The sequence below is a fragment of the Lagopus muta genome, chromosome 2, assembly GCF_023343835.1.
Source record: "Lagopus muta isolate bLagMut1 chromosome 2, bLagMut1 primary, whole genome shotgun sequence".
In the NCBI taxonomy this organism is placed as follows: Eukaryota; Metazoa; Chordata; class Aves; order Galliformes; family Phasianidae; genus Lagopus; species Lagopus muta.
The window spans coordinates 54,948,294-54,975,784 of NC_064434.1; the positions used below are offsets into that span (position 1 = coordinate 54,948,294).

At 35.6% G+C, this 27,491-nt stretch overlaps 1 protein-coding gene across 8 annotated transcripts in view; it reads right to left on the bottom strand.

Moving 5' to 3' along the window:
* AHI1 (Abelson helper integration site 1) overlaps window positions 1-27,491 on the bottom strand; it is a 107,509-nt gene that overhangs the window by 41,624 nt on the left and 38,394 nt on the right. For 6 of the 8 annotated variants that reach the window (XM_048936728.1, XM_048936729.1, XM_048936726.1 and 3 more), the window contains exons 19-20: window positions 21,027-21,144; window positions 3,165-3,223 (exon numbers count right to left, since the gene is read on the bottom strand). In XM_048936728.1, the coding sequence (XP_048792685.1) occupies window positions 3,165-3,223; window positions 21,027-21,144 (177 nt within the window). Of the gene's footprint in view, window positions 1-3,164; window positions 3,224-15,140; window positions 15,594-21,026; window positions 21,145-27,491 lie in introns of those variants that run through there. The other 2 variants (XM_048936732.1, XM_048936734.1) reach the window with 2 other exon arrangements.

Here is a 27,491-nt window from a genome sequence, read left to right on the forward strand (position 1 = left end):
CTGCTAACTACCAGGTACTCTGCAAGAAAAACCTGGTGCAAACAACTGCCCGTTCAGTTTAAGAATGTTATTTTTTTAGTGCCGCGTCACAAGATTAAGCTACATATTTAGGATTGCAGTAAAGCAATACATATATACTGAAGAGTGTGAATGCAGTGTTCTTAGTATTAGTGTCTTCTTTTTTAATGCAAGATGGAAGCTAATTAATCCTTTTCTTCCATCCAAACAGATGTGAGGTCTAAAGATAAGTTCTTAGGAGCTGCTCTTAAAGTGAGTAGACCATCTGTGAGGAAAAAAAGCCTGCCATGTCACATTGATTTGGCTCAAACAAAACTGCAAGGAGCTTTCAGCATAAGAAACATCCTCAGACAAAGACAAATGGATCTAGCTTCAGACTATGGAACATGATATTGGATATCCACAATAGGCCCATGTGGATAACTTAGGTATTTCTAAGAAAAACAGGAAACATTTTAAGAACTAATAATAAGAGAGCATTTCAGGTAAGAGTAAGCTGATAAGAGAATTGCCATATCAAGTGTCACTGGTAACAGCACTAATTAAAATGTTTATGACTTCTCCATAACTGAGTAGTTTCAGTGATTGTGGTAATGGAGGTTTTGCTTTTATTCAGAGATGTAAGGTGGCCAGCAAGATTTGGGCATCAGATAGCAGATAGTGTTCATAGCCTTACGAGAAGCAGCTTTGAGTAAGAACAAGTGATGTGTTATCACTGCCTTTTCTGTTAAAAAAAAATTAAAAATCAGCATTTTATTTCTATATTTCAAATACAAAAAATATAAAAATTTAAAGAAAAAAATCATGGAAAATTTTAAAGTTTACTGGTGGTTTCATATGCTTCTCCCTTATATGCAAACAAATTCTTTACAGTCAGAATAAATATAAAAATCAAGGTATATGGCATTTAGTCATTAACTCCTACTAACTCAATTTGAAAAATAAACTTGTCTAATATCAGTCTTAGGCATACACTACACAAACATGGTGAATACAATGACTGTAAATCCAGGGCCCAAGTCAACTTCTGCCCTGTTCCTGTTGGAAGGACTGACCCAATGACATGAAGGAGGACATCATCTCTTTCTTGGATGCTGCCAGTGCTCCTGCTTCTCTCCACCTCCCTGCACCTGTTCTCTGCAAGGATGTAAAAGAAGCTGGAGTGCCCCTTGTGCAGACACTCCAGCAAGGACACTGGGAATCAATGTCAAATCTTCCCTTGTCTGGTCAACAGATCTGTACCTCAGAGATTAACAGCCAAAGCTCTGAGACTGGCTTAAAAATCTGGTAACATTTAATGCATTTTTTAAATTTACAGAGTCAGTCAGAACATTCACAGTTACTGCATTGTTTTCATTTTTCCTTATAAAGTCGAGGGTTAGAAATTAACTTAATCCTTTCCTTCCTTAAGAATGTCATGCAAACTCTTTACTCCTGTAACTGAAGTTTTAAATGAAATACTAAATAAGCTGAGACTTAACATAAAATAATTGAATACTGTTAGCACTGTCACATTTTTGTTCATGTTCTCTGGTCCAATTAATTGTCAACACACACTCAGCTAAGGACACTTAACCGCACAAATTCAGTCTACAGGAAACAGAATGACAAGGACGGAATTAATAGCTAAATTAAAATGATTCTAAAAGCATTAACTGCTAAGAATAATGTACTCTTCTCTTGTCTTTTAATGAATCCGTCTGCTGTCAGAAAACTACTGTAAAGTTACTTCCTTAGGCTTCAGATGACTACATTCCTTATTTGATTACACCTCTTCAATATTTAATGAGCATGGGAATCTATAATCTGCCTAGAGGAAAAAAAAAAAAAAAAAGAAAAAAAACAACCTGTGCCAGGCTGCACTTTATTGAAACCTGCAATGTACAAACAGAAAACAGAAATGCAAACACAGCTGCTGCAGTAAAACCCACAGGGCTAGGGAAACAAAAAAAAAAAAAAAAAAAAGAAAAAGAAAAAAGAAAAAAGAAAAAAGAAAAAGAAAAAGAGAGAGAAAATAATAAAAAAAAAAGGATCAATTCAGATGTACAGAGAATACTCGAGCTCCTGAAGTTATTCAAAAGCTGTTCTGTCATTTGTTAATATTTTACTTGCTTGATTAAAACAACTTCGTTTAATTGTACTTGCAACACATACATATTTCTGCGTATTATTATTATTTATACACCAGAAAATGTAACAAAAACATTAAAACCCTTAATCTAACCCTCAGGAAAAAAAAAAAAAAAAAAGCTGCTATTTATTATTTAGTTGATCTTCTGTTTGTTTATAAAGCTTTCTGTGACACAGAAAACTAACATACTAACTGAAAAATGAATGCATACTTATTCGTAAAAATTATATGAGGGTTAAAAAGTTGGAAATGTGTAAACAACAACCATTTAGTCAACAAAGAAATACAGTTTCAAAATTACTCGGTGAATCCCATGTGTCTTACAAGCCTTCCATAACTTTATTAACACAGAATATTAAATCATGGCATTCCATACATGAGGGGATGGAGCATTAATATCTGAATACAACAGGCCCAAGTCATCTAGAGCCTTGTGTAATTTCAGCCCAGAACAAACTTACTCTTCCATCACTAGCCCCTCTATGCTCAATCCAGGTTAACGACTTGGAAGTAATGGCATTATAGATTCTGTCGTTTTTTATCACAGTGATTAGGAAATGAGAAATATAAGAAAGGAAAAATTACTGTAAGTTTTCAAGGAGACTTAGAGAGGAGCCATTAAATTAATGGAGAACAGTTGTGATGTCATTTGTTACAATAGGTGAAATATTAGCAAACATATTAGTAAAAATTAGCAAAAATATTAGTAGAAACACAGGATTTAATTTCAAGTTCTTGCTCCATTTTTCTCTTTCTAATTACCAATTTATTTCTAAACAACAATAAATAAGTGATTAAAAAAAAAAGGTTTTATTTACACTTATCTGATCTTCAAATCAGCTACCTGCAAAAAAACCTTATTTGCCCACACAGACAATTTGCTTGAAGATACTTTTTTTTTGTGAGTAAGGGCAGGATAAAAAAAAAAACACCTCTCTACATGAGAACTTGTGAATAATGGCATTTTATAGTTAGACATCAATTTTAAAAAAAATGCAAAGATAGAATTCCTTACCATCTGTATTCTGCCCAATAGTGTTCCGCTAAGAGGGTTTCCTACTGGGCTGAAACACCCTGCGAAAAGAAAAGGCTGTGAATTTTTTGCTTGTTATCCTCTTCCACCAAATAAATCATTTTATTTTAATGTCATTATGTTAGCAGGATACATTTGACAAAATTCTAATGAAAAGCAGCAGCATCTTTCAATCACAACTATGCATCCTTCAGTCAGAAACAGTTGGAGGGTGTATTTAACTAACAGACCTGACACAAGGTTAACTAATCCAATATTTCCATTCAAATGATTTGGAGAAATAGCTCGAGCAATGTCCACATGCCACCTCGTGCTCAGAGCTGATGCTATTATCTAGCCTGTATTGCTTCTCTCTTCACTGAATTTCCAAGGAACGCACACAAAGTTTTCCAGCAGATCACAAAAATTTTCAAAAGAATTACTTCCTTATTTTATCTAAAAGAATAAGTATGCCTATTCAGTAGTTCTCTTTGATCATCTGAGTCCCTATCACAACACATCTTGCTGTTTATTTTATTCACTTTCTGTACAGTGCATTTGAACAAGCACTTGTAAATTCTTTTCTTTTCGAACTATTATGTTAACTACTAAGCCAAGAGAAATCCTTTCATCATTTACGGATTTTTCTTTTTTGTTATTGGTCTCTTCAGCTGTATACTTAAGAAAACATCTTAAAAAGACACAAAAATCTGAAAATTGTTGAACATGACAATGAAAAATGCTGCTGCTTTGCTGGAGAAAGGTTTCTCTTTTCTTAAGAATAGAGAGGCCAGACAACACAGAGTTAAGCTCACTGCATTTTCTCAATGAGACACAAGATTTGGAACAAGATTTGTTTTCAAACAGGAATAAATTATGAAAATTCATTTTCATTTACCACTCCAAATCCTATTCTTGAGAAGCCCAGTATCTGAATAAAGAGGATTTCTTCAGATTCAGATTCCCATGCACTTGCAGAGGTCCATGGGGAAGCTTGCACAACTTCTCTTACTGTATACTTTCTGAAGCCCAGTGGTTTAGACTTTCACAGGAGATTTGTTCATAAATGTTTAATCATTAAGATATTAAGATATTTCTAAATATAATAAAAGCTGCAAGTTCAAACAATCAGAGTTAAACCATGCTCCTGCAGATCTTCTGCATGTCAGTAATTTTTTACTTATGGGAAATCCTAAGTACAATAATTAACTTTTCAATTAAAAATCATTTCAAAAAATTGTGTATAAATTCTGAAACAGTTTATTCTGAAAGACTTGCCTTGATTTTTTTTTAATTTTAGTATTTCTATTTCTGGAAAAGGAATGGAGATGAGAATAGAAAACGTTTTCCGAATTCAACACACATTCAATGACAGGCCTCAAGCTTTCTTTTCTTTAAATAAGTTACTCCTCAAAACATTTTTTCAGCATTAATGCCAAAGGTCAGTGCTTCCACTAATGCTGCAGTCTACAAAGTTGCTATTCACAAAGTCCAACAGTTACAAGACATGCTGCTACAGAGAGGACACTGCAAGTTGGTAGATAAAGCACTGCTTACAGATGTCATATCAACTATTGGATCCAAAGCAATCAGAACTCAAGACTAATAAGATGTCTGCAAGATAAAAAAAAAAATCTTTTTTTTCATCCATACAATTGTTTTATCTATGCTAAGGTAAGAGTTGAAAAAAAACCATATGATCAAATCAATTGTTTATTTGATATATTTTTAAACATACAATCAGTAGCACCGACTACTTTCTTCAAAGATGCATTGTTGGAGTTCTCCAGCAGTATGTGAGTACTTCTGTGGGTCTCTATATGCCACTACTTATCAGGTGAAGACTTAATTGGAGAATATTAGTTCAACCATAAAACCTGAATAAAGGCAGCACAAACCTGCTCTGCTGCAAGCACTGGAAGAGACAGATTTGAAACTTAAAGACGTCAAGAGTGCTGTGCTGAGTTCTAGCAGATAGCACCAACCCTGACTTAGCATTTCCAGTGAGCAGAGCCTTCTTCCAAGAGAAGCAGGAAATTCCTATTACTTCATTTGAGGTGCAAATACTGACATCGAGTTTGAAGCATTCTACGGTTCACAGAGCTAATGCTGGTTTTATTTGTACTGTACTGATCATTTGGTTACTCCAGACTATTCTTCAGTATCATCCTTCAGCTGCATTCAGTTATCAAGCATTCCTTTATTAGCACACACAATGATGACAATGACATTTAAAAACAATAGTAGAAACCTCCCTTACCTATGAAGAAAGGTCCATTCAGCAAGCAAAGGAATATCCATCCCTTTTTTCTCAAAAGATGCAGTAGATTTTTGAAGCAATTTTTCACAGCTACTGGCTTAACACAGTTCTACACTTGATGAAGTGTGTAAACGACACTGACCAGGTGTGACTAACAGCCTCAGCAGAGGTTGCTTCAGTTCTCTCTGATCCTAGATGTGCAAACTTTGACCTACTGCAGTGAGGTAGTGAAACTGAGGCCAGAATTGCAGAAAAACATTTGCATTTCATCCAAAAAATGATTTTTATGGAACACCATAACCTGCTGAGGCTCTCACCTAGAGCAAGTCAGATAAAGGTCACACCTGGAAAAACCATCCTCCCAGGTTATTCTGGGCTGCCTTATCTTACAGATGCTTCAGAATCTCTAATGGAGAAGCACTTCTATTGATTCAGAGGATTTATTTGAACTCAAACATCCCTCTAAACTGCTGTCCTCACCTCCAAAACCCTGTACATCTCAAGAAGTTAATCTTCCCCATGAAAGCATTAACATTTGAATTACTGTTTTTTATTATTATTATTATTACTATTATTATTATTATTACACCCTGCACTGATTCTCCAGTGGTCTCTCTGATATGGAATTTTATATGAGAAGAATATTTTTCTAGGGGAACCAATCAGTGATGTCTGAACAGGATGTTAAATGCCTTAATATGATTGGCTCCATTGCTTTTTATCAAATGACCAGAATTTCCAGACTGTTACAATTTAACTGCTTTTATTGTTTTGTAAATCCAAGTATGCACTGATGTTATGTAAATGCTGATAGAATTGATATCTTTTGAGAAACAGAGCCTCCTTCCATGAGGAGTCTGAAACTATATTAGCTTCCTGTGCTATTTAAGCAATGAATTGAAAGTGCATCTTTTGTCACTTTCTGGCAGTATAATTTCTGCCAATGTAACTGAGACTATAGAGAAAAGACATAAACCAGGTAGTTGTTCTCATATCCAAAAGGTAAGTCTGTGCTACGAGATCCCCAGCTTCATTACGTGCTTTCACTGAAAGAAAAAAAACATGAACCCCTGCTCTAGATAAGCTCAGCATGAACTGATAAAATTCCAAACAGTTGGGCTGAAATACACAGGAAGTAGAGGAGTTCAGCACCACACAGATCTGCAGCATAGGAAGTTCCGCACAAATGTGTGCAAGAACTTCTTTACAGTGAGGTGACGGAGCACTGGAACAGGCTGCCCAGGGAGGTGGTGGAGTCTCCTTCTCTGGAGATGTTCAAGACCTGCCTGGATGCCTACCTGTGTGACCTGCTGTAGGGAACCTGCTTTGGCAGGGGGGTTGGACTCGATGATCTCTGGAGGTCCCTTCCAAGCCCTACAATTCTGTGATTCTGGGATTAGGTTTATATAAAAATTTATATGAGGAAGTAGCCTCTACATCACAGCAATGATAATAGCAACAATGCCACACAGAAGCACTAGCAATTAATTGAGAACACTTCCTATTAAACAGCATCATCATTATGCATTTTAAAGTAACTAGAGAGCCAGAAGAGGGGGAAAAATTCTCAGTAGTCATATGATCACACTATTACCCTATTGAAGCATCTACAACCACCTAATATTAAATATTCATACGAAAAAAAAAATCTGCTTTAATAGAGACTGAGAGAGCACTCTTCACAGACTCCATGCCTTTTATTCACTTTCTGAAAGAATTCCTTTTCTCCCTTCATGAAATTCACTTGATAAACTCTTTCTGTTAATTAATAAAGGTATTTTGCATGATAAAACTCCTGTAACTCCTATCTCACAGAAACTACAGTTAGGGAAATCAACTGAAGGTGAAGCATGGAGTGTCCTCAGAAAACCACTGAACAATATCACTGAACAAATAACTAAAGATAATATTCATACTCATTCCTGTGATGAATCCTCTAAAGCACATGGAGAAAAAAATCAAATTACTCTGAAGTTTACATTAATTAATAATTTCTTTTAAAAGGAAAAGAAAACAAACTCTGAAAAACATAAAGACATAAAAATAACATGAAAATAAACTATGCTTCTAGGAAACAGTATTTCTTATTGCAGACATACATCTTGTAATTTATATTGTGGCCTCTTGCAACACAGCATAGTTAAAATATAATCAAATAAACAATTCATATAAGTTACATATGCTTGTATCAGCTCAGCCCATTTTCCTATCCATCTTTTGTGGCTTTAGAACCATTTTCAGTAAAAAGGATTCAGTTTTCAGTAGAGTCACCTATTCAAAACTGTGAATTTTCTATCAAGAAGGTATTCTAGTATGCACTGTAATCTCTAATTCAGGTTTCATAGGACAGCTTTTTTGTTTATTTGTTTTTAACAAAAAGAGCAACGGAACTCCTTTTGGGGATTTTTCAAGTGAGGCATTATATAATAGAAAGATGATCATTTTGCAGTGGCATAAACATATATTTATTCTTCCTCAAAGGCTTTATTCTCACAACAATTATACTTTAACAGATCAAACAGAATTCATTAAATAAAACAACTGCTTAGATATTGGATAAGAAACTGTTTCTCTTTACTTAGACACAAGATCACACTTTCAAAACCCAGTGCAAACATTTTCAGATGCAGTTCACATAATATTAAAGGAATGGGTGTACACTTTTGCTTTACCACCAAAACACACATTTTACTAATATCCGACGCTGCAGGAGAGAACACACTTCAAATTCACACCAGTTAGTCTAAATCTCATGGCTCTGACTGAGAGGAAAATGGATAGGATCAAAGTGTGTTGCAAAATGCTTCTAAGTGTAATCTGTATCATAACTTTTAAAACTACTTCAGAACACAATCCTCTGAAACTGAAGAATGAGAAAATTAATTTCAAAAGTTGCTACTGAACAAAATTTAGCAGCCTTTCTAAAGTTCTCCTTGCTACTACTGTGAGGCCAAAGGATACGAGTTAATTTTTTTCAGTCTGTATCATGCACATCACTTAAAACAGACAGTTCTCACATGCCATGTTTAAATGTACATACAAAAGTGTTAGGACAGCATAACTACTGAATGCAAAGGACTTCTGCAAACACTTGCATGGTTCTTACAATGTGTTCTGCAAGCTTGCAGAACTCTACCCAACAACAGCTAAGCCCATGCTGTTACAGCCCCTCCTTGTCTTTTCCCTGCTTATTTTTTTTTCAGAGTAAATTGTACCACCTCCTGAATTTAGCACTTATTTTCTAAATCAGATTCCAATTTGTTGTCTAGATCTACTCACTTAAAAACAATGCACAAAATCAACAGGACAAATAAAATAGCTCTGCTTATTCCCTTACTTGCTATAAAGCTCATTTATTTTATCTTTCAGATATGAGAAGCTTTCTTCATACTCTTAAAAAAAAAAAAAAAAAAAAAGTAAGAAATTTCAGCTTTACTGCTGCCAAATGTCGCTGCTCCAGTTAAGGCAGGAGACTGACTTAGGTGGCAGTGACAAAACAAACAAACAAACAAACAAAAAAAGCCAAAAGAGCTGTGCTGGTAGGTGGCAGAGAATAATACCCACTTGTTTTTTTTCCCCATTCCCATTACTACTACAGAAACTCAAACTAACAAATTAAAAGTAGCTTGGGAACATACGTCAGTAGATCAGGCTGTGGCTGCCATGTAAAATATGACACTATACAGAAAAATCTGAACAGGAGGATATAAGGTGCTAAGGGACATGATTTAGTGGAGGGTTGTTAGAGTTAGGGTAGTATGGTTAGGTTGAGGTTGGACTTGATGATCTTCAATCTGAGCAATTCTATGATTCTGTGATAAGCTTTCTATTTAAAAGCATGTAATATTCACCTCTTTACCAGTGATTTACTAAATGCTGCTCTTAGACATTGTTATCTAGAAAACTAACTCCAGAGAGTTACAGAATTCAGTACCATGCAGTTCTATGCAAACTGCTGCTGTTTCTTTCACACCACAAGTGATTTTCCAGCAGATGCCCCAGCTCCAGGCATTAGAAACTTGGCTTCTGAAACCATGAGTCAGTCATGTTTCTCCACAACTGTGCAAGACAACTAGTCTAATATGCTTAAAGACAGTAACTTTCCTATTCAAGGACTGATATAGCTATGGTTACTACATCTGGTTGTCTGATTCCCCAGCCCAAATGACCAACTATGCCCTTGCAAGCAGAATTAAGTCACTGCTAGATCACTGGGATGGAGCAAGACTTGAATTCACACCTGTAGATCCACAAAGAGATATCTTCACTGCAACACCAGTTAATTCCAACCTTCATATAAGAGATCTCAGAATCAGACAGCACCAACATGAAAAACACTATGCTTCTGGCAGTGCCATATCCCACAAAGATAATTATACCTACCATCAGCCAAAGGAATGCACAGAGATAACTCATACAAGGTTAGCCACCATTTTCACTTCTGGTCCAAAGTGTACAAGGACACAAACACGTAAGCATTCTGCATCTTGGAATAATCCTTGAAAAGGAACTATGGAGACAGACTGACAATGGCTTTGAGGAGAATACTGTTTCCATATACACATATTCATGCTGTACTTAGACATAATGAACAGGCAGAATTTGGCCCCTATTTACAAAAGGTATAATGAAGTAAAAGCTATTGCATCACAAAAACAATAAAAAAAAATCTAACTTTTTAATTAGAGATTAAAATCAAATACATTTAGGAGCCTACACACCCACCTAATTATTTCTGAGTAATCTTATCAAATCATCATCTTACATTTTTCTTGCAAATGTTAAGTTTCTACAGTACCATATATAAACAACGCAAGTAGTAGCACGTGTCCTAAGCATTCTTTTGAAGTAAAGAATATATATTGAATTCATGCTAATCAAGAACGTGCTAATTTATAACAACATCTAACGTTACATCATAGTGGAATTAGATAGAATTGAAAAATAAACAGGGGCTACAGTATCCTGTTGTTTCTTTCTATAACAGAGAGAATGGAAAATGACTCTACAACAAACATTAATAAGCCTGTATAGATACAATCAGCATTCTGAAATCAGATTGGCAATATTATTTACAAGTTTTAGATAGCAGATAAAAAAGATGCAAGGAAAACACAGACTGTGACACATCGTTTGGATTAACAAGGGTTATTTTTCTAACAGATATCCTCAGAAAGTGATTAGTCTTTTTGCTAAGCTCATCAGAACCATTTAAAGGCAAAAAAGCTAAATTAAATTTGAAAAGGAAACTTGTATTGTATTAAACAAAGCTTGTCATGTTACCCTTTGGAAAAGCATGTTCAAGAAACAGAGAAATTGCAGTACACTAGGATTGTGAGTGCACAACAGTGAAGAAGTAACCCTCACACTGGTGTTCGGTAGTATTCTTGCATCCATTGTGCTGTATTTACCCTCCTCAAATCAGAGGAAATAGAGCTCTTAAAGAGAATTTATTGTTTTCCTAAAATATGCTGTGACAATCAGGATTTGACACAGAATTCAACTGTTATCTGCAGCTCTAAAATTTGAGTATCTGCTGACCTCGGGAGGTCTTTTCGTGTCCTTAGGAAACATACCTGACCAGAGATAAAAGACAAAGAATGAAAATTAAGCAAGAAAGGAAAACAGAGTAATTTACTTTACGTGGTTCCTCTCACAACCGAAATTCAGCAATGGCCAGTTAATTACATCACCCTTCCTCTCTTTTTTTCTTTCCTTTTTTTTTTTTTTTTTTACTAATATGAGCAGTTAAAATTGCCACTGACTGGGGCCTCGTATCACATCTCCAGTATCCCAAAATTCACACAAAAGCAGCAGCAAAGTTTTCATATTCATCGATAAGAGAAATGGCATATTTTGAGATCCGAATGCTCAAGGACAGGGAATTCTTCTCCATATATTATTATGAAAGTAACCCATTACAATACATTGTGCATTATTAAAGATACCTGGGTTTCTTTAAAACTGACTTCACTGCTAACTGCTACAAAAAAAGTTTATTAATTTGAAACAACCAGGAAAAACAAAGAAAACCATCTACTAGCATTGTCAAAGTTTGGGACTGTGAAAGCATATACCTTAACAGGCTTGTTCACATAAAAATACACGGATATTAGATCTTCCTAGATGGCCTCTCCACATTTGCACATGCCCAAACTATCAGCTCAAACACTGGTGATACAGACAATTCCAGACACACCTTGTTCTCTTTGCAGGTTTCTTGGAACTTACGTTGAAAAGGATTTGTTTTTGGTAAGAAGAGAAGATGATTTACAGGAAGATCCTTAATTCAAACCACAAATTCAATCACTGAAAATCTTTTGCATATATGATTAGGTAAAATGATGGATGAGTGATTATGCACCATAGCACAAGGACAATTTTCTGATAAAACATTGCTATCAAGGTACACACAATATGTTAAATGCCCATTACATAAGTAGTATACTTCAGACTCTCCAAGAAAAAGTAGCACAATTATACTTCTTTTGATTCAGCTTTTAGTACAGATGAAGTCAAATTTGAAGCAACTAGAAAGGAGCTGTAAAATATTTTAAGACTGAACAGATGAACACAGAAGCTGAAAAACTTATCATAAATTTACCTATATGTAGTTCAAAACAAAAATTCTGAATTCCTTTCCAGAATGAAAAATTCCAGCTCAGTGAGACTTGGAGTCCTTAAGATAAGTAAATTTTAAGTCAATTTTAGCTTGCATCTGGTTCACAACACAAGTTCTTTAAAGAGTAATGTGTGCCGTAGGAAGTTAACAAGAGCTTCGCTACAGCAGATTCTCCTGAATAAACACGGAAGGTGTAAGACCTTGCTGCTCAAGACAGCCTAAAACAAAAAACCTCAAGGACTTTGTTAATATTACTATAGAGGTAAACTCAACTTAAATGTGGTTACCCAAAATAAAAATTTAAAGACACAAGGAGTAGGGAAGCAAAGCTTCTCTATTTTTCATGCAAAAAAATAACAGAAAATACAACATCTTACAAAGTCCATCTAAGCTGTTACAGTCCATATCAGATAAAAGGCTGGGGGATTTGCTTCTTATGCTGTACTGGGGGATGGGGACAAACAGAAGTTACATGAAAGAATTCTCAAAACATGTCCTTTTAGTACTCCATTTATCACAACAAAAGATGTTCAACATGCATTAAGTAAGCTACAACATTCTGTTTTATTCTTTGGCATATTAGCTGCAGCAGCCTTTTTCCTTTGGCCAGAATCAGGCTCTACACAGATTCTGGAAAGACTTGCATCAATCTATATGTATCACTGTAACACATCTCAGTAAATCTAGAAAATTAAAAAGCAGAGAGGCAATAGATGCTACCTCTGACGTAGAGACAGTGTCCCTTTTTCATAAAAAGAGATAATGACAGGACAGGGAATGGGGATGCCACAAAGTGCAACCAATCCTCAGATAAGATACGCAGCATTTCAAACACTATTTGTTATTCAGCCTGAATAAAAGTCTTGTGCAAAAGGTCTGTCTCGCATGTTGGAGCTAGGCCCGGGGTCAAGTGATCAGAAAATACTCTAAAGACCTTTTCTGCTTGCATTTTTTTTTTTTTTTTAAGTTGCTTACGTGGCATTTGGATCTTCTAAGAGAAAAGGAGGAAGTAAAAACTGAGGGGACCAAGTCCCACTTATGAGTTGAAAGATAAGGAAGGAACATGTGCAACCTGTTCTTTCTTTTGAGTGTGCCTTAAGGTGAGAGAAAACTCCAAAATAAAGGTTTGAAGAAGCGATATGCAGAGTTCTAAGGTGATTCTGTCACCTCCTTTGACGTAAACAAGAAGTCACTCATTGTTCCTTACAACCTCCAGTGAGCAAGAAAGCAAGCCAACAGTGAGGAGACAAGCTCTGGTGAAACTCTCACTTCATCTGGATCAAAGCAGCATGTTGAGGCCAGCTCTGTAAAAACAGCGAGGTTTAAGTTACCCACCCATACTGGCTCTCATTTCTCTGTACTTTTTCTTCATGCTTCCTCAGCATCCTCTACCATCAGTTTCTACAGACTAACAGAACTGGTACCAAGCTATAAGGAGCTACATTGGTCCCAGAAACAATGCATAAATTGCAGACTGTAATATGGCCCACAGATATCCAAAGTTAGTTTGAAAAGCACTGTACTAAAAGAACTAGTCACCTAAGGGAAGTTGGTTCTGACTGAAATTGATTTTCAGCAATGAGGTTAACACGCTGCACCTGAATCCACGAAAGTTCAGCTGTTTCACACAGATTAAAAAAAAAATCTACAAAATTAAGAAAAGTTATTTAAAATAGCCAAAGAAGTATCTATGAAAACAAAGAATGAATAACACATCTTAAAAACAATGTCATTTTTAAGAGTACTTGTCAAAACAGAGAACAAAATCAAGAGACCCAGGTCCCCTCTGGGGGAGATGCCTGTCTCCTGTGCATCAATTCTTTTTTATAGTCCTTTCAGTTCCTCAGGAAATGATAAGAACAGAAGGACTGGAGCAATACACAGAAGGATGAATTGGATCACCTCATTCATGCATGCTTATTTCTACACACAGAGCAACCCTGCTGACAACTTACTTCCAGGCAGAGTTGGTACTCCACTGCAACAGCTCTTTGGCAGAAGTGTTTCCATCTCTACAAACAGCTACAATTCCATTTAAGCATGCACTTTGTCAACATGTGCCTTCTCATGCCTGAATAGTTCCAAAAATACAGACAAGCTCAGACTGAAAACAGTTAACAAGACCTCTCTACTTAGGAATTAATTAGATCTGGTTGTTTTAGGATCCATATAATTGAGAAAGTAAGGGCACACTCAGGCCAAATCACTTTTGGCAGAGTCCTTCCACAGTACTACGTCACACCCTGATTTTGCAATCTATACCTGCTGCTGCCAAACAGAGAGTAATGCTTCATTTAATCCACACCCTTGTATAATTTGGCTGAGAGCACTTCCTTTACCCTGAAGGCACAGCAGTAATTACCTTAACACACCAATTTCAAGTAAATATAAATGGTGTTCTTTTGATAAAGTTTTTGGAATCTTCAAAGATTGCTGTTATTGTGCTATGTGTTTGGTGTAATTTTTAGTGAAATATTTTAATTAACTTGCCTAGAAGAAACATGAAAAAGAACTTATAATAAAGGAACATGTGTATCTTTGATCTCAGTATAAACAATTCTTGCAAGTTTAACTAGAAAATACAAACTCTTCTGACATTTATAACATCTTATCAATCAGACAGAGGAAACTGGATAACCAACCTTTTAAAACTGAAGAACTAGATTGTCATTAACGTTAATGGTTTTGTCTCTGTGTCTTTACTATTCTGTTGGAAAATTTTTGTGGTTTGATGAATCTATTTATACATCTTTTGTTTTCAAATTGCAAAAGGATTCTTACTATTCATTTTAGAAATGTAAGCACTCAGATCTTTTATTTTAAATTAAGGTCCTATAATTGTGCCTTGGGCCAAAACTCTGACACTGGCAACTGATAGTGGGGGCACAGTATGAGGGGGCTACAGAGCTCTGTGAAGTTCCTTTCCCTGCAGAATTTCCTGAGCAGCCTGTGAGCCATGGCAAAGATGCAGCTCTGTCCTGGTACTCTTCAATTTAAAAAAAAAAAATCTTTTTTTACTCTGCTCTCTTTAATATCTTGTCCCTAAACGCAAGGTGAGAGATAAGAACACAATAAAATGAACCATTTTCCCCATGGGAACTCCCATTCAAATTAACATGTAGACATACATAATAAGCATTTTAGACTCAATGTTTTGCTTTGTTTTTACCTGGCTTCAGTGTAGCTATCTCAGTTCACATTTGCCGAAAATCTGATGTGTGTATTTAGCTGGCACTTTGTCTCTACTCAGTTCTTATCTTCTTTTGAGAATAAAAAGAAATTCTAGCAATTGAATCCAAAACTATGCAGTGCCCTACTATTAAAATACAGCCTTTATTGAATTTAAAGACATTATCTTTGCTTATTAGGAAAAAACAACAACAACAAAAAAGGCAAAAACCTAGAGAATAAAATAAAATTTATTAAATTCAGTGCTAGTTTTCTGTTCTTTCTCATAATAGTTATTTTCATCCATAATGTTTGTGAGTTCAATGTAATGTTATGATCATTCCATGGTGGAAAAGAAGCTTGCAGCTCTCTCTCTGAAGTACTAAGAATAAATAGGAAAAGATTAAAAAGAAAATATCAGATCACCGGGGGAAAAATACAAAAACTTTTGTGTAAGCATCATTTTTTTCATTCTTTTCTTATACATTATCTACTTCCCTTTCATAATATTCTAATGTATAAAAAAATGAAAAATATTATCCATCATTACCTGCTTGTTCCTCTTAGTATCTTGCATTACATTCAAACCTTTGAAATAAAAATGGTTCAGTAGCCCCACTATTTGGTACGTATTTGGAAGTCTTCACCACAGAATGAGCCTGACATGATTTTAAGATGCAGGACTGAAAATAAGGATCTCAAAGCAACTCAAAATTTCTTTCACTTGAACTAGGACATTATGGCAAACTGCTATACCATTTCCATAGCTCCTGTATAACACTTCCTGTACAACACTCAGGCTTAAGCACTTTTTTTCACCACAGTGAATCTAAATTAATCTTTGGGGTGAACTAATAAGGCAGCATGCACTGAAGTTTAACAGGGACTGCATCCGCCCAGATTTTTCAAGACAAAATTGATTTCTTTGTTTAACTTCATCTTCTTCATAGTAAGTCTTTTATACACACTTTAATTATTTCTTAAAAAAAAAACCAAAAACATCAGAGATTTTATTTCTAATATAAAATCTGTTAAAGTATAGTATTTACAGTAATGCTAAGAGAGATATATATGTATAAAAGACATTCAGTGAAGCCCATGCCATTCAGTTGGCTTGCATGAATCAGGTCCCTGTAAACAGACCCCTCTTAAATGAAACTTGTACTGGCACTCCCACTAAACAGAAACAGTCCTTCAGGGTTGGCATTATATAACGTCTGTACAGCAGTGTGGGAAAGCCTGCAGTGCTTGCTACTGGCTTTACGGCATGCTTTCTCTTAGCCATCTTCTGTCTGTTAACCAGCACTTTCAGTTCTCTTTGAAAATGCCACCAAACTCTGTTCAAACATCAGAGATACACTACTAATATTGCACTGCATGTTGTATTGGCGTACATATATTCTTCAATTCATATGCATTCTGTCACCTCTTTAATATCTCTTCAGTCTCTTCAAGTTAATGAACTGTTGTTTATTTTCACATTAGTGAAGTAAGCTACTCTAATAGTAAAACTGAATTCATTGTTCATTTGATACATTTTCAATGATAGTTTCCATAAGTTTGTAGTTTCTTCCTCACAGTTGCAAAGAGTAAGGCCACACTGAACCTGCTTTCTATACACATCCTTGCTTCACAGAATTATGTTTTAAGTAAGGAAAATATTTGCCAAAAAAACAATAAATCATTAGAGTCTCCAGGCATTGTAATGGTAGCAATGAATCCTAGAATGGCTTGGGTTGAAAAGGACCACAAAGATCATAAGAGTTTCAACCCCCTTCTATGTGCTGCAGGGTCACCAACCACCAGACCAGGCTGCCCAGAGCCACATCCAGCCTGGCCTTGAATGCCACCAGGGATGAGGCATCCACAACCTCCTTGGACAGATGTTATAGCGTTGGGAAAGAAATGTAAAACATTAAAATAAAAAAAAAAAAAAAAAGGTGTGAAACTAACATATCTGTAAGGATATAACTTTTGACACTTCAGTGACTCCACAAAAATGTTAATTTTGTTACGTGATGTACTTTATCTAAAATCTACTTCTACAAAAGTGAATTTTAAAAGTCTTTAATCGACGCAAATATATTTTTTCATGTCCAAAACAGAAATTTACTGCCCAGTTACGATTGAAAAGACGAATATTGAACAGTCTATCAAATACAACGGAGGACTTAAATACAAAGTCAGTTTTGCTTACAACTTCAGAGAATGAGCAAGACCACTCTGAAGCTCTTGCTTTACATAGGTGGAAAACACCTTTGACTGTCAGTTGTGTTAATGGAGGAAAATTTCTAATTATTCTCAACCTTGCCAAAGCATTTTTTTGTTTTTGAGATTTTTTCAAGATACAAGAACCATCACGTTTCTAGCACATAATGTAATTAATTTTTAAAAGCAAGTTTAATTAACTGGTTTTTGAAGTCAAGTTTTTAGTGAAAGGATCTATGCAATACTTATAGTTGAGTTTCAGTCTCCCACATAGTTAACAATTAGGGTCACCACTTATTATAATTACTTATAACACTGAATTTATTTCAGAAAACAGTCTCTGAACACAGTGAGAGTTATTGAAGAGACACTGCTGAATACAGCCATAAAACGTAAGCCAGTTTCTCACGGTACGACATCTACAAAACCATGTCTTTGTGTGTAGGAGAGTATCTTCACCATCCAAAAATGCTTAAAATATTAAGGAGGCAAGGCAAACAAAAACATTGAAGATTTTAACATCAGTAAACTGACAAGTGAAAGCTAGTGCTTTTGCAACTTTCAACTTGTTTTATCAAAATTAACCAGTCTCACTTTCCCTATTAATGGATGAACAGGACAATGCTTGGTGAATTTTGTTTCACAATAATAGGAAGAACTGAAATTGAAGGATCAAAAAGTCATATCACTATGAATGCTTGGCTGCCACAAGACAATTATCCCTGTGGTGGCTTTTCCAACATCTTCTGCTTCTGTACTTGGCACTGGTGATGATGCTGCACCTCAAGTGTTACGTTTTGTTTTGAGCCCCTTACTATAGGGAAAACATTAAGGCATTGGAGCATGTCCAAAGAAAGCCAACACAGCTGGTGAATGGTCTGGTGCACAAGTCTTATGGGGAGTGGCTGAGGGGACTAGGATTACTTAGTCTGGAGAAGGCTCAGAGGCAGCCTTATTGCTCTGTACAACTGCCTGACGGAGAAGCAGGGGTTGGCCTCTACTGGATATAACAAGATTTAAAAGTCAGTAAAGATTTCCAGTATTACTGCTATTGCTGGTAGTCACAAAGTTAAATAAACAGTTCTTCCACTGTTTCTACTTAACAGAAGACCTAGACACTTGATATGTTAAAATAATAAAGTGCTGCATGTACCTAGGCTACCATACTGTCCATATCTCAAGATGTAACTGCAATGTTAATAGAACAAGAACATATAGCAGGTACAGAGTTAATGGATTCCACTGCAATGGGCATTCTGCAATTTGTTTGGAGATGCATTACATACACAGCAAAAAGGTGACAGGAAAATGTGAGGAGGAGAGAGTAACAGCCAGCATAACCCTCAGGAAGAGGCTAACATGCATTAAATAAAAGTGAGTGGTTCCTATATTACAGGCAATTAATGATGCCATATTATTTTACGATACGGAAATAGTGCATATGTCCATTTAAAAAAACAAACAAAAAAAAAAGGTTTTCTTCTTCCAGCACATTCTACAAATAAGTAGATCTGGTTTAGTATATACTGTATCATGTCCAAAAGTGAAATTAAATTAGCAGTACATAGCTAAAAGCACATTAAATAACAAATGGGGAAAGACTAACTAGGTGAGTAGAGCTTACTCCTGCATCTCAAAGACGATAATTCTGTCACATCAGTAGAACTTGAAAGTCTCCAAAATGACAGATAAAAGTCATTTAGGATTTGTTCAAATTTTCCTACAGGAAATCTATTTCATTCATGTGCCACTGAATTTTTCATCGTCTTTTTCCCTTAGAAAACTTCATTTTCTTACTGTCTTCATTGACTGAAGAAAGTCCATTAAAATGTATTTCTTTTTACTGTACTTCTACTCCATAATTAACACTGTATCTGAGGACTTTGTTGCGATATTAGTCATTTTCTGCAACAACTACATTGGAAGCACACAAACATCTCAGCATGTATCTGTTTGAGCATGCTAATTAAGAATTCTCCATCAACACGTTTGCTCTTCTGTGAGCTCCAAGAGAGCTGCTTTGAGCAATATTACATATACATGTTTGAAACAAAGTCCTTTAGAGGACTAGCCCACTTATTGTAACCACTTATTTTAACAAGTAACAACAGAATAAGTACAAGACAGAATATGTACCCTCTTTCTGTAAGATTTTCATGTGCTAGAAACAATACACACTTGCTCAGAAATACAAGGATATTATTACGGCTCTAACAGCTCTTTTCTTAAAATAGAAAAACAAACAAAGAACTTAATTGGTAGTTAACCATTTGTGCTGAAGATAAAAGTGACTGCAAGATTGGTTCATCTTCTGGTACATGCTGAGGACTCATTCTTACTAAATACATCATGTAGTCTAAACATGATTCGCAAAGAAAACGATCTCCCTTTAGGAGATAATTCTGTATAATTATAGATACCATTGCCTTCTCTACAATCAACATTTTAAATCTGTTACCTTTCTCCAGGTCACCATTTCACAGACTTCTTTTTACTTTTCTCAAGGATACAAAACCAGAAACGCTTGGAAACTAAGATTCCAATGTGGTAAATACGCACCACAAAAACACACAGGTTCATTGCACATATTTTTCTCAAAATCTTTGAACACAAAATGTTTTAGGAAAAAAAAAAAACATCTCTTAAATGTAGACAAAATCCAAGTGCAAACAGACTACTGAGCAGTACTGCTCCTAAATAAACTACTTTTCTCATTGCTGGTTTCCTACGTTAATACGTAAGATTTTGAATATACGATTTCATTGTTTTGCAGTTCCTGTGTTCAAGATACATTAAACACAATGTTAAATTAAGAAAAGTTCTAGCAACTTACAGCACTAATAAATAGATACACAACTTAAAGAAAAATACAATATCACTGTAGCAGATCTACAAGAAACTCTGTCTGTGGTATGCCTGGAATTGTCTCAAATACGTGTGAGATAAAACCATCGCCATGACAATGGACAAACAGCTCACGGATGTGGTTGGAGGAAGGAGCACTTGGAGATCCGATGGTCTCATTCTGGCCCAAATTCCCACGTTCAAGGAGGACAGAGCGACCAACTGATAATAATTGTGAACCCCAAAAACTAGCAGGTATACAAGAATTCCCAAGAAAAGGTGAGACTTCTGTATGAACATTCTCACAGACCGAGGATCACCACTAGCTAGGTAAATGCTGGTACCTGGCCAGGGATCACCTACTCAGTCCATCTCTTTTCTCTCTTTCTCCTGTTTTTTCCCAGTCTAATAAAGCTCCTAAGTAACACAAGGCTCTATCAAGTTGCACAGGTTAGCTGCAAAGCTTAGATAAATACAACTGTAAGAGTGCCAATACTTTTAAGGCAATTGCATTGTAGAAATTCTCATTAAAATTGATGACTGTGTTTGGACTCCAAGTACTTTTCACCTTAATCTAACTGAAGGGATTTACAAATCTGGTCACATATCTCTCCCTTCGCGGGTGGAATGTGATAATCGCATTTAACAAACTAGCCACTCCCTGGAAGAGCTACAAAGCAAAATTTATAAAGATAGAAAAAAAAATATCACGGAAGTTTTGGCATATTTGCTAGAGAGTAATAATATAAAGAAAGAAACTTACCGCTTTTACCTGAGAAAGAATACAGAGGATTCAATGGAGTGCTCAGAGAGTTTGGCAGTCTTAGTTTGGAGTGCGGTGACAGTGATGATGTAGCAGGAAGCAAGAGATTTGAGCTTGTCTGTAATAGGAAAGACAAATCAGAAACCAACGTGTAATTTCCTGGGTTACCTGATGCAATATCATGTAGAGAAACAATTACTCATTTTAAAGAATTATTAAAATATAGGAAAAAATACAAGACAAGCAGATGGCAAATAGCAATTTCTATGGGTAGGTTTTTTGAACATTTAGTTATGGAAAAAGTATTGACAAATACACAAAACAAATCGCACTTTTTTGGAGACAAAAATTCTCAAGTAGTGAAAAGCGTAAAAAAAAGTCAATTATCATCTTGTTGCATCTTAGTATATCAAAATTAAATGGCATTTATATACAGTTATAAACTGCAATATTTAAAATAACTTCTCACTTTTCAGTACTCAAACAATGCAACATCTAAGAAGAGATTACATAATATTAGTCTGAGATGAAAAAAAAGTCTTAAATCAGTCCTAACACCAAACTTATTTCTGCAAGTCAATACAGTATACTTTATCCAAAATACCAGACACATCCTTCAAGCAAGCTACACAAAAAATACGTGGAGTCGTAATTTTCATAATAACAAAGATAATGTAGTTAAAATTTGATTTGCTGTGGTATTTCCTGGGATACACGAAGCTAGTGCAATGCATAAACCTTTCCCAAACCTTACTCAATACATTATCCCATAGAGGCTATGCAAAATGTATGACAATCAGAGGTTTTCACATAATCAAATAAAGAATTTCACTATTTGTTAAATGTTTTATCTAGCTTCCTTTGGTAAACTGGCCAAAGGTGAGGGAAAAACAGACCTTAAAATATTTGAAACTTTCCCCTTCAAAAATATTTGAATACTAAAATTTTGGGGAGAGTTATTTTACATTAAATAAACCATTACTGTTAACCCTTTCAAAAATGAAGCCCATTACACAATGTAGTATAGTCACTTAATGCAACTAAAATCCTACTATTAGAGATGCATTTTCTTAGGCTTCAGTAATCTTTAATCACACCCTTAACCTTCATTTGGGGGGCCAAAATATGACAGTGACATTTTTCTAATTTTCAATCTATTGGCTTTTAAATTCTATTTAAACAAATGGAGACAGCTAGAACAAAGAGAGTCAGAGACTTATTTCCAGAAGTGGTATAATTTGTCTAAGTATCATTTCTGTCATATCATAAACAGTTCAATGGGTTTTGATAAAAGTGGCCAACTATTTGGCCCTTGGCAGATGTTCTGAGTTGAAGGTAATACAGCTCCAATCATGTACATTGAGCAACCTGACTGAGACACGGAGGATATCTGTTATCTCTTCTGGACACAGTACTCCAGAGGAGAGCCACGGAGATATCAGGGGATTGGAGCACCTCCCCTACAAAGACAGGCTAGGGAGCTGGGATTGTTCAGCCTGGAGAAAAGAAGGCTGAGGGGTGACCTCATTGCAGCATTTCAATACCTAAAGGGAGCCTAGAGAGGGGAGGGGAATCAACTCTTTGAAAGGGCTGATAACTGCAGGACCAGGGGAAATGGTTTGAAGTTGGGGGAGGGGAGATTTAGGTTGAATGTCAGGGGGAAATTCTTTACAGAGAGTGGTGAGGTGCTGGAACAGGCTGCCTAGAGAGGTTGCGGATGCCCCATCCCTGGAGGTGTTCAAGGCCAGGTTGGATGGGGCCCTGGGCAGCCTGGTCTGGTATTACATGGGGAGGTTGGTGGCCCTGCCTGTGGCAGGGCTTTGGAGATTCATGATCCTTGAGGTCCCTTCCAACTTGGCCATTCTATGATTCTGTCATCTCTTCTGCATTATTATATTAGACCTTAATGCAACTATATTTGGATACTATGTAGTAAAATGGATTTAACTGTATTGAAAGAAGCACCTGATAAAAACTGTACCCTCTTAGCAACTGCATATAAGTCGTAGGACTATATACCAAAACTGGACAGAAAGATTCATAGAATCCTTAGAGTTGGCCTTTAAAGGTTCCTTCCAACTCTCCTGCAATGAACAGGGACATCCACAGTTAGATCAGGCTGCTGGCCTTGAAAGTCTTCAGGGATGGGCATCCACCACATCTCTGGGCAACCAGAACAATCAGTGGACATGATATAAAAGCATTAACACATTTAGGTATTAGTCAATTTAGCTGAATGTCAATAAGCAGCAATTGCGCAACGCAAGTAGAATGGCAAGGACTGTTCTGAACAACACCAGAACCAATCTTGTTTTTGCAAAATTTACATACGTAAGCAATTAAGTTTCATTAATACGAAGTTTTCTCTGATACACACAAATACAGTAGGAAGCCATTAGCTTATGTCTTTACTCAAATACAGAAAAGCAATCTTGTTATGCAAACATGTGGAGCTCAGTTCCCCAGTATTTCATCTGCTGTTACTGACTGTTAACTCCAGTGGGGGCATTTCTGCAGGAAGACAAATTAGAAGATCAGTCCCTTGCATGAATTCTGTGATGGGCACACATTATGTTTTTTTTCCATCATCAATGGAACAAAAGTATATTTTCCAGTTAAGAATAGTCATGAAACTTTTTGGAATTCCTCTGACAGCAAACAATTAGTTCCCAATGCAACAGGGAATAAAGACAGATTAAATGTATCAGCCTTTGGTAATCAAACAAAGCAAGGCAGAGCAAACTATTTAAAACTAGCTCTTAGAAACACTTAACTTCTCTGGCTCATCCCAGGGAGGGGGGAGAGAATCAAGAGAAAATTGTCTTGATTGTGGTGCTTGAATCATATTATGTGAGAGATACAAAACACACATAAAACATACCTGTGCAGCATTTAATTCATTTTAATGAATTTATTTTTTATTTTCCTGTTTATTATTATTTTTCCTTATTTATTTATTTTCCTGTTGTATTGCCCAAACACTCATTACATATGCTTTTAAATGAAATGCACTAGACACTTACATTAGAAGTGAATGTGCTCCTTTAGATTTAAGAAAATCAGCTTTTTAAAAACACAAAACAAGATCTAGCTTACTATTCTCCTCCAAGTCCCTAAAAGCAAGAGGAAAAGGAAGAAAACACTATGTTTATATAAAAGTGAGATTTAACAAAGTTTTAAATTATACGTGTCTGATCTCCTCATTTTATGTTTTTGTTGCCCTTGTTTTCTATGACATACACTGACTATATCATGTATTTTATATGCAACCCAAGACAATTCCTCTTCACTCAGGGAGGACGAGGCAAAACAAAAGGTTGGACACCTCCATTTTAAATGTAAGAAATTTGACAAGAGTGATGCATTCCTCCCCTTAATAGCAGGGAAGTTCACTGCAGGTGAAATATACAAGACTGCCCATCTGAACTAAATGCAGAATACGAGTTTTTATGACTTCAGTGCCATGCTCACAAGTGCTATTTAAATCTCATAAAAGGTCCAGAAAGAAAAAAAAAAAAAAAATTGCTGACAATACTATAACAGAGAAAGGAGTCATTCAGCTTTAAAATGAGAACTGATTATTCACATTGGTGTTTCTACGTAAAGTATGGTGTTTTACAAAAAGTAATTAATTTTCCTACAACAGACACAGAAGGCTACAGAGTAGAGTGAAGCAATTTTTCACTTTTTTCTTTTTTTTTTTTTGGAAATTCATGCTGAGGGAAGACATTGCTAAATACCTTTACAACAACGAGCAAAGTTGGCTAAGATGACCAACCATCAATCTACTTATTTTTCACAACAGACTTTGCTTGCTTCATGCAAAAACCGCAGTTTTATCAAAGACACAGTTTGCTACTATCCTGAATTGAGTAAAACTTAGAGTTATAACATTTGTGTAGTTTTTGTAGCAATAAAAGGATACCTAGATAATTTTTGCCAAGTTTTAACAAAGCTGATTTGCATTGTTCTTTTTTTTTTTTTTTTATGTATGGGAAGCTCCATGCAAATTATGCAAATAAGCACTTTCAGTAGAACTAGTTTTTACATTAAAAGTGAATTCTGAGAGACAAAAAAACAGAATACTGTAAAACTTCACGTGCTGACAAGGACCTTTTTTTTTTTTTTCCATAGGAATGCAATTTTATGATCTTTCTAATCAATACAAAGCAAGATTTCCATATATATATATGCTTACTCGCAAGTCAAATCAATTTGGCCAGCTCTATAGCACCTCTTACTCTTTCAGTTTTGTTCAGTACAGACAAAGCCACTGTCTGTAGCAGATGTGTCTCAGCTCACAGCAATTATATATATTCCATTGCTCAGTAACGCCACAGAGTTCCTGCATTTCAATGACCGGCTTACCGCAAAACCTTTCTTCCTTTTTAAGATTTTGTTGTTGTTGTTAAGAATTAAAAGTATTAAGCTTCTTTCTTTTAGCCACAAAGAAAACCAAATTCTTTGTTCAAGGTACAACGCAGTTAATTCTAGGCTATGCTATGCAGCTTCACTCAGTCATACTCAGAGTATGATCTTTCCTGGTCTGGAGAAAACTGGTATTTCTTCAGCATACAAACATGCATGGAAATACATGATAGCAGAACTGGCCGAGGGTATCAGCATAAGTAGTAAAAACTAGATCTTAGCACAGTAAAACCCTGTAGGCTATACATAAACTGTGGACTCCATCAAGGTTGGTTTTGATTCCTGCTATCAAAAATACGGTGGGATAAAAAAAAAAAAAATCCATGACTTTTCTTTACTAGTTAAAGAAAACAAATAACCTTTGCATGGAAATGAAAATAGATGTAACTTGCATTTCATTCAAAATGGACCCAAAGATTTTTATGTCTCCTCCTCCTAAAGAAAACAGACAACAGAAACTCTTTGACTCACAGATGCTTAAATATGTATAGAAACCAATTCCTCTCCATTTTATGGTAAAAGCCATTAGGACATAATCCTAAACACAGCATGCAGATTCAGGTAACTCTGTAAATACTCAGACATTTGTAAACTCCTTCCCAGCATTAATTCACTGTTACCAAAGCATTTGCTTAGACTCTAGGTTTTTCCTACCACATATACATTTTTTCTAGGTAGAACTTCTGATTTCTTTGCTTTTCCAGAGATGTCCAAAAGGTTTTTTTTTTATTTTTTTTTTTTTTGTTTTTTTCTGGTGAAAACTTCATTATCATCCCAATTATTCTAGACCACAAAAAAGTGAATTTCTAGAAACCAGTTTGCATTTCATTATGTTGCTTCTAAAATGAAGCACATAAACAATAATCTAATTTATGTTGACTAGTCTTCATTGGCTTACTCCAGAGATTAACTAATGCACATTTAGAGAAAGCAAAAAAAAAAAACAAAAACAAAAAACCCTGACAACTTCCTCATAATAAAGCAGCACTTTTGAATGTAAATCCATAGTTAATCTCTTTTTGTTTGAATAAGAAAGAGATTGCTTACTCCAGTTAACAGAAAAAAAAAAGGAATTTGCAAAACCTTATTAAAAATCCATTGAGGTTTATTCTTACATATCACAGAATCAGCATAGAATGGCCTGGGTTGGAAGGGACCTCAAGGATCATCAAATTCCAATCCCCCTGCCACTGGCAGGGTTGTCAGCCACTAGATCAAGTACTAGATCAGACTGCCCAGGGCCCCATCCAACTAGGCCTTAAACATCTCCAAGGAAGGGGCATCCACACTCCTCTTGGTTTACAGTATTTCAGTATTTGAGCCACCAACTGTGTTCCTCCTGTACCCAACACGTTGAAGGAAAGTGAATTGAATCAGTGTACATTTATGGTCTTTTCTTGCATAAAATGTCCTTGTTAACAAAAGCTGCTTTCTCCACGCTTTGGTGATTTGGAGGCAGTTTGCACAAGCAGATATAATCTGTTCTCTTTTACCAGTATGAGTGAGCCAAGCTTTCTCTGCTCTATATATGATTTGAATAAAAATAACATTGCTCAGATATCCCTGTCATCTTTGTTCAGCAGGGAGAAAACAAACAGTGAGTGACATTTTTTTAATATTACACAAACTTTAATGGCAAGAAAACTAATTTTAATAAATAAAATTAAGGGATCAATCAGCAAAATCCACAACATTAAAATGCTTATCATCATCTTAATTCATCCTCAGATAAAATAGTTACAATGGCTATAGATTTATGCCAGAAAATGACTGCAATACATTTCTCATGCCTGACATACTTTTTATATGAAGTGAAAGTCATGGAAAGAAAAATAGTACATACCAGAAGTATCAGATATCAAAATACAGTCATACAGCTTAATCATCAAAGTTCTATATATTAAACATAATCTGAGGTAGAATACTTCTGGATGTTCTCCCAGTACCTACTCTCTCGATGAATTTGGGTGAAGTGATATGGTCAAAGAACCAAAAAAACCCACTAAACAGTTATTGGTAGTTCTGTGTATAGGAAAG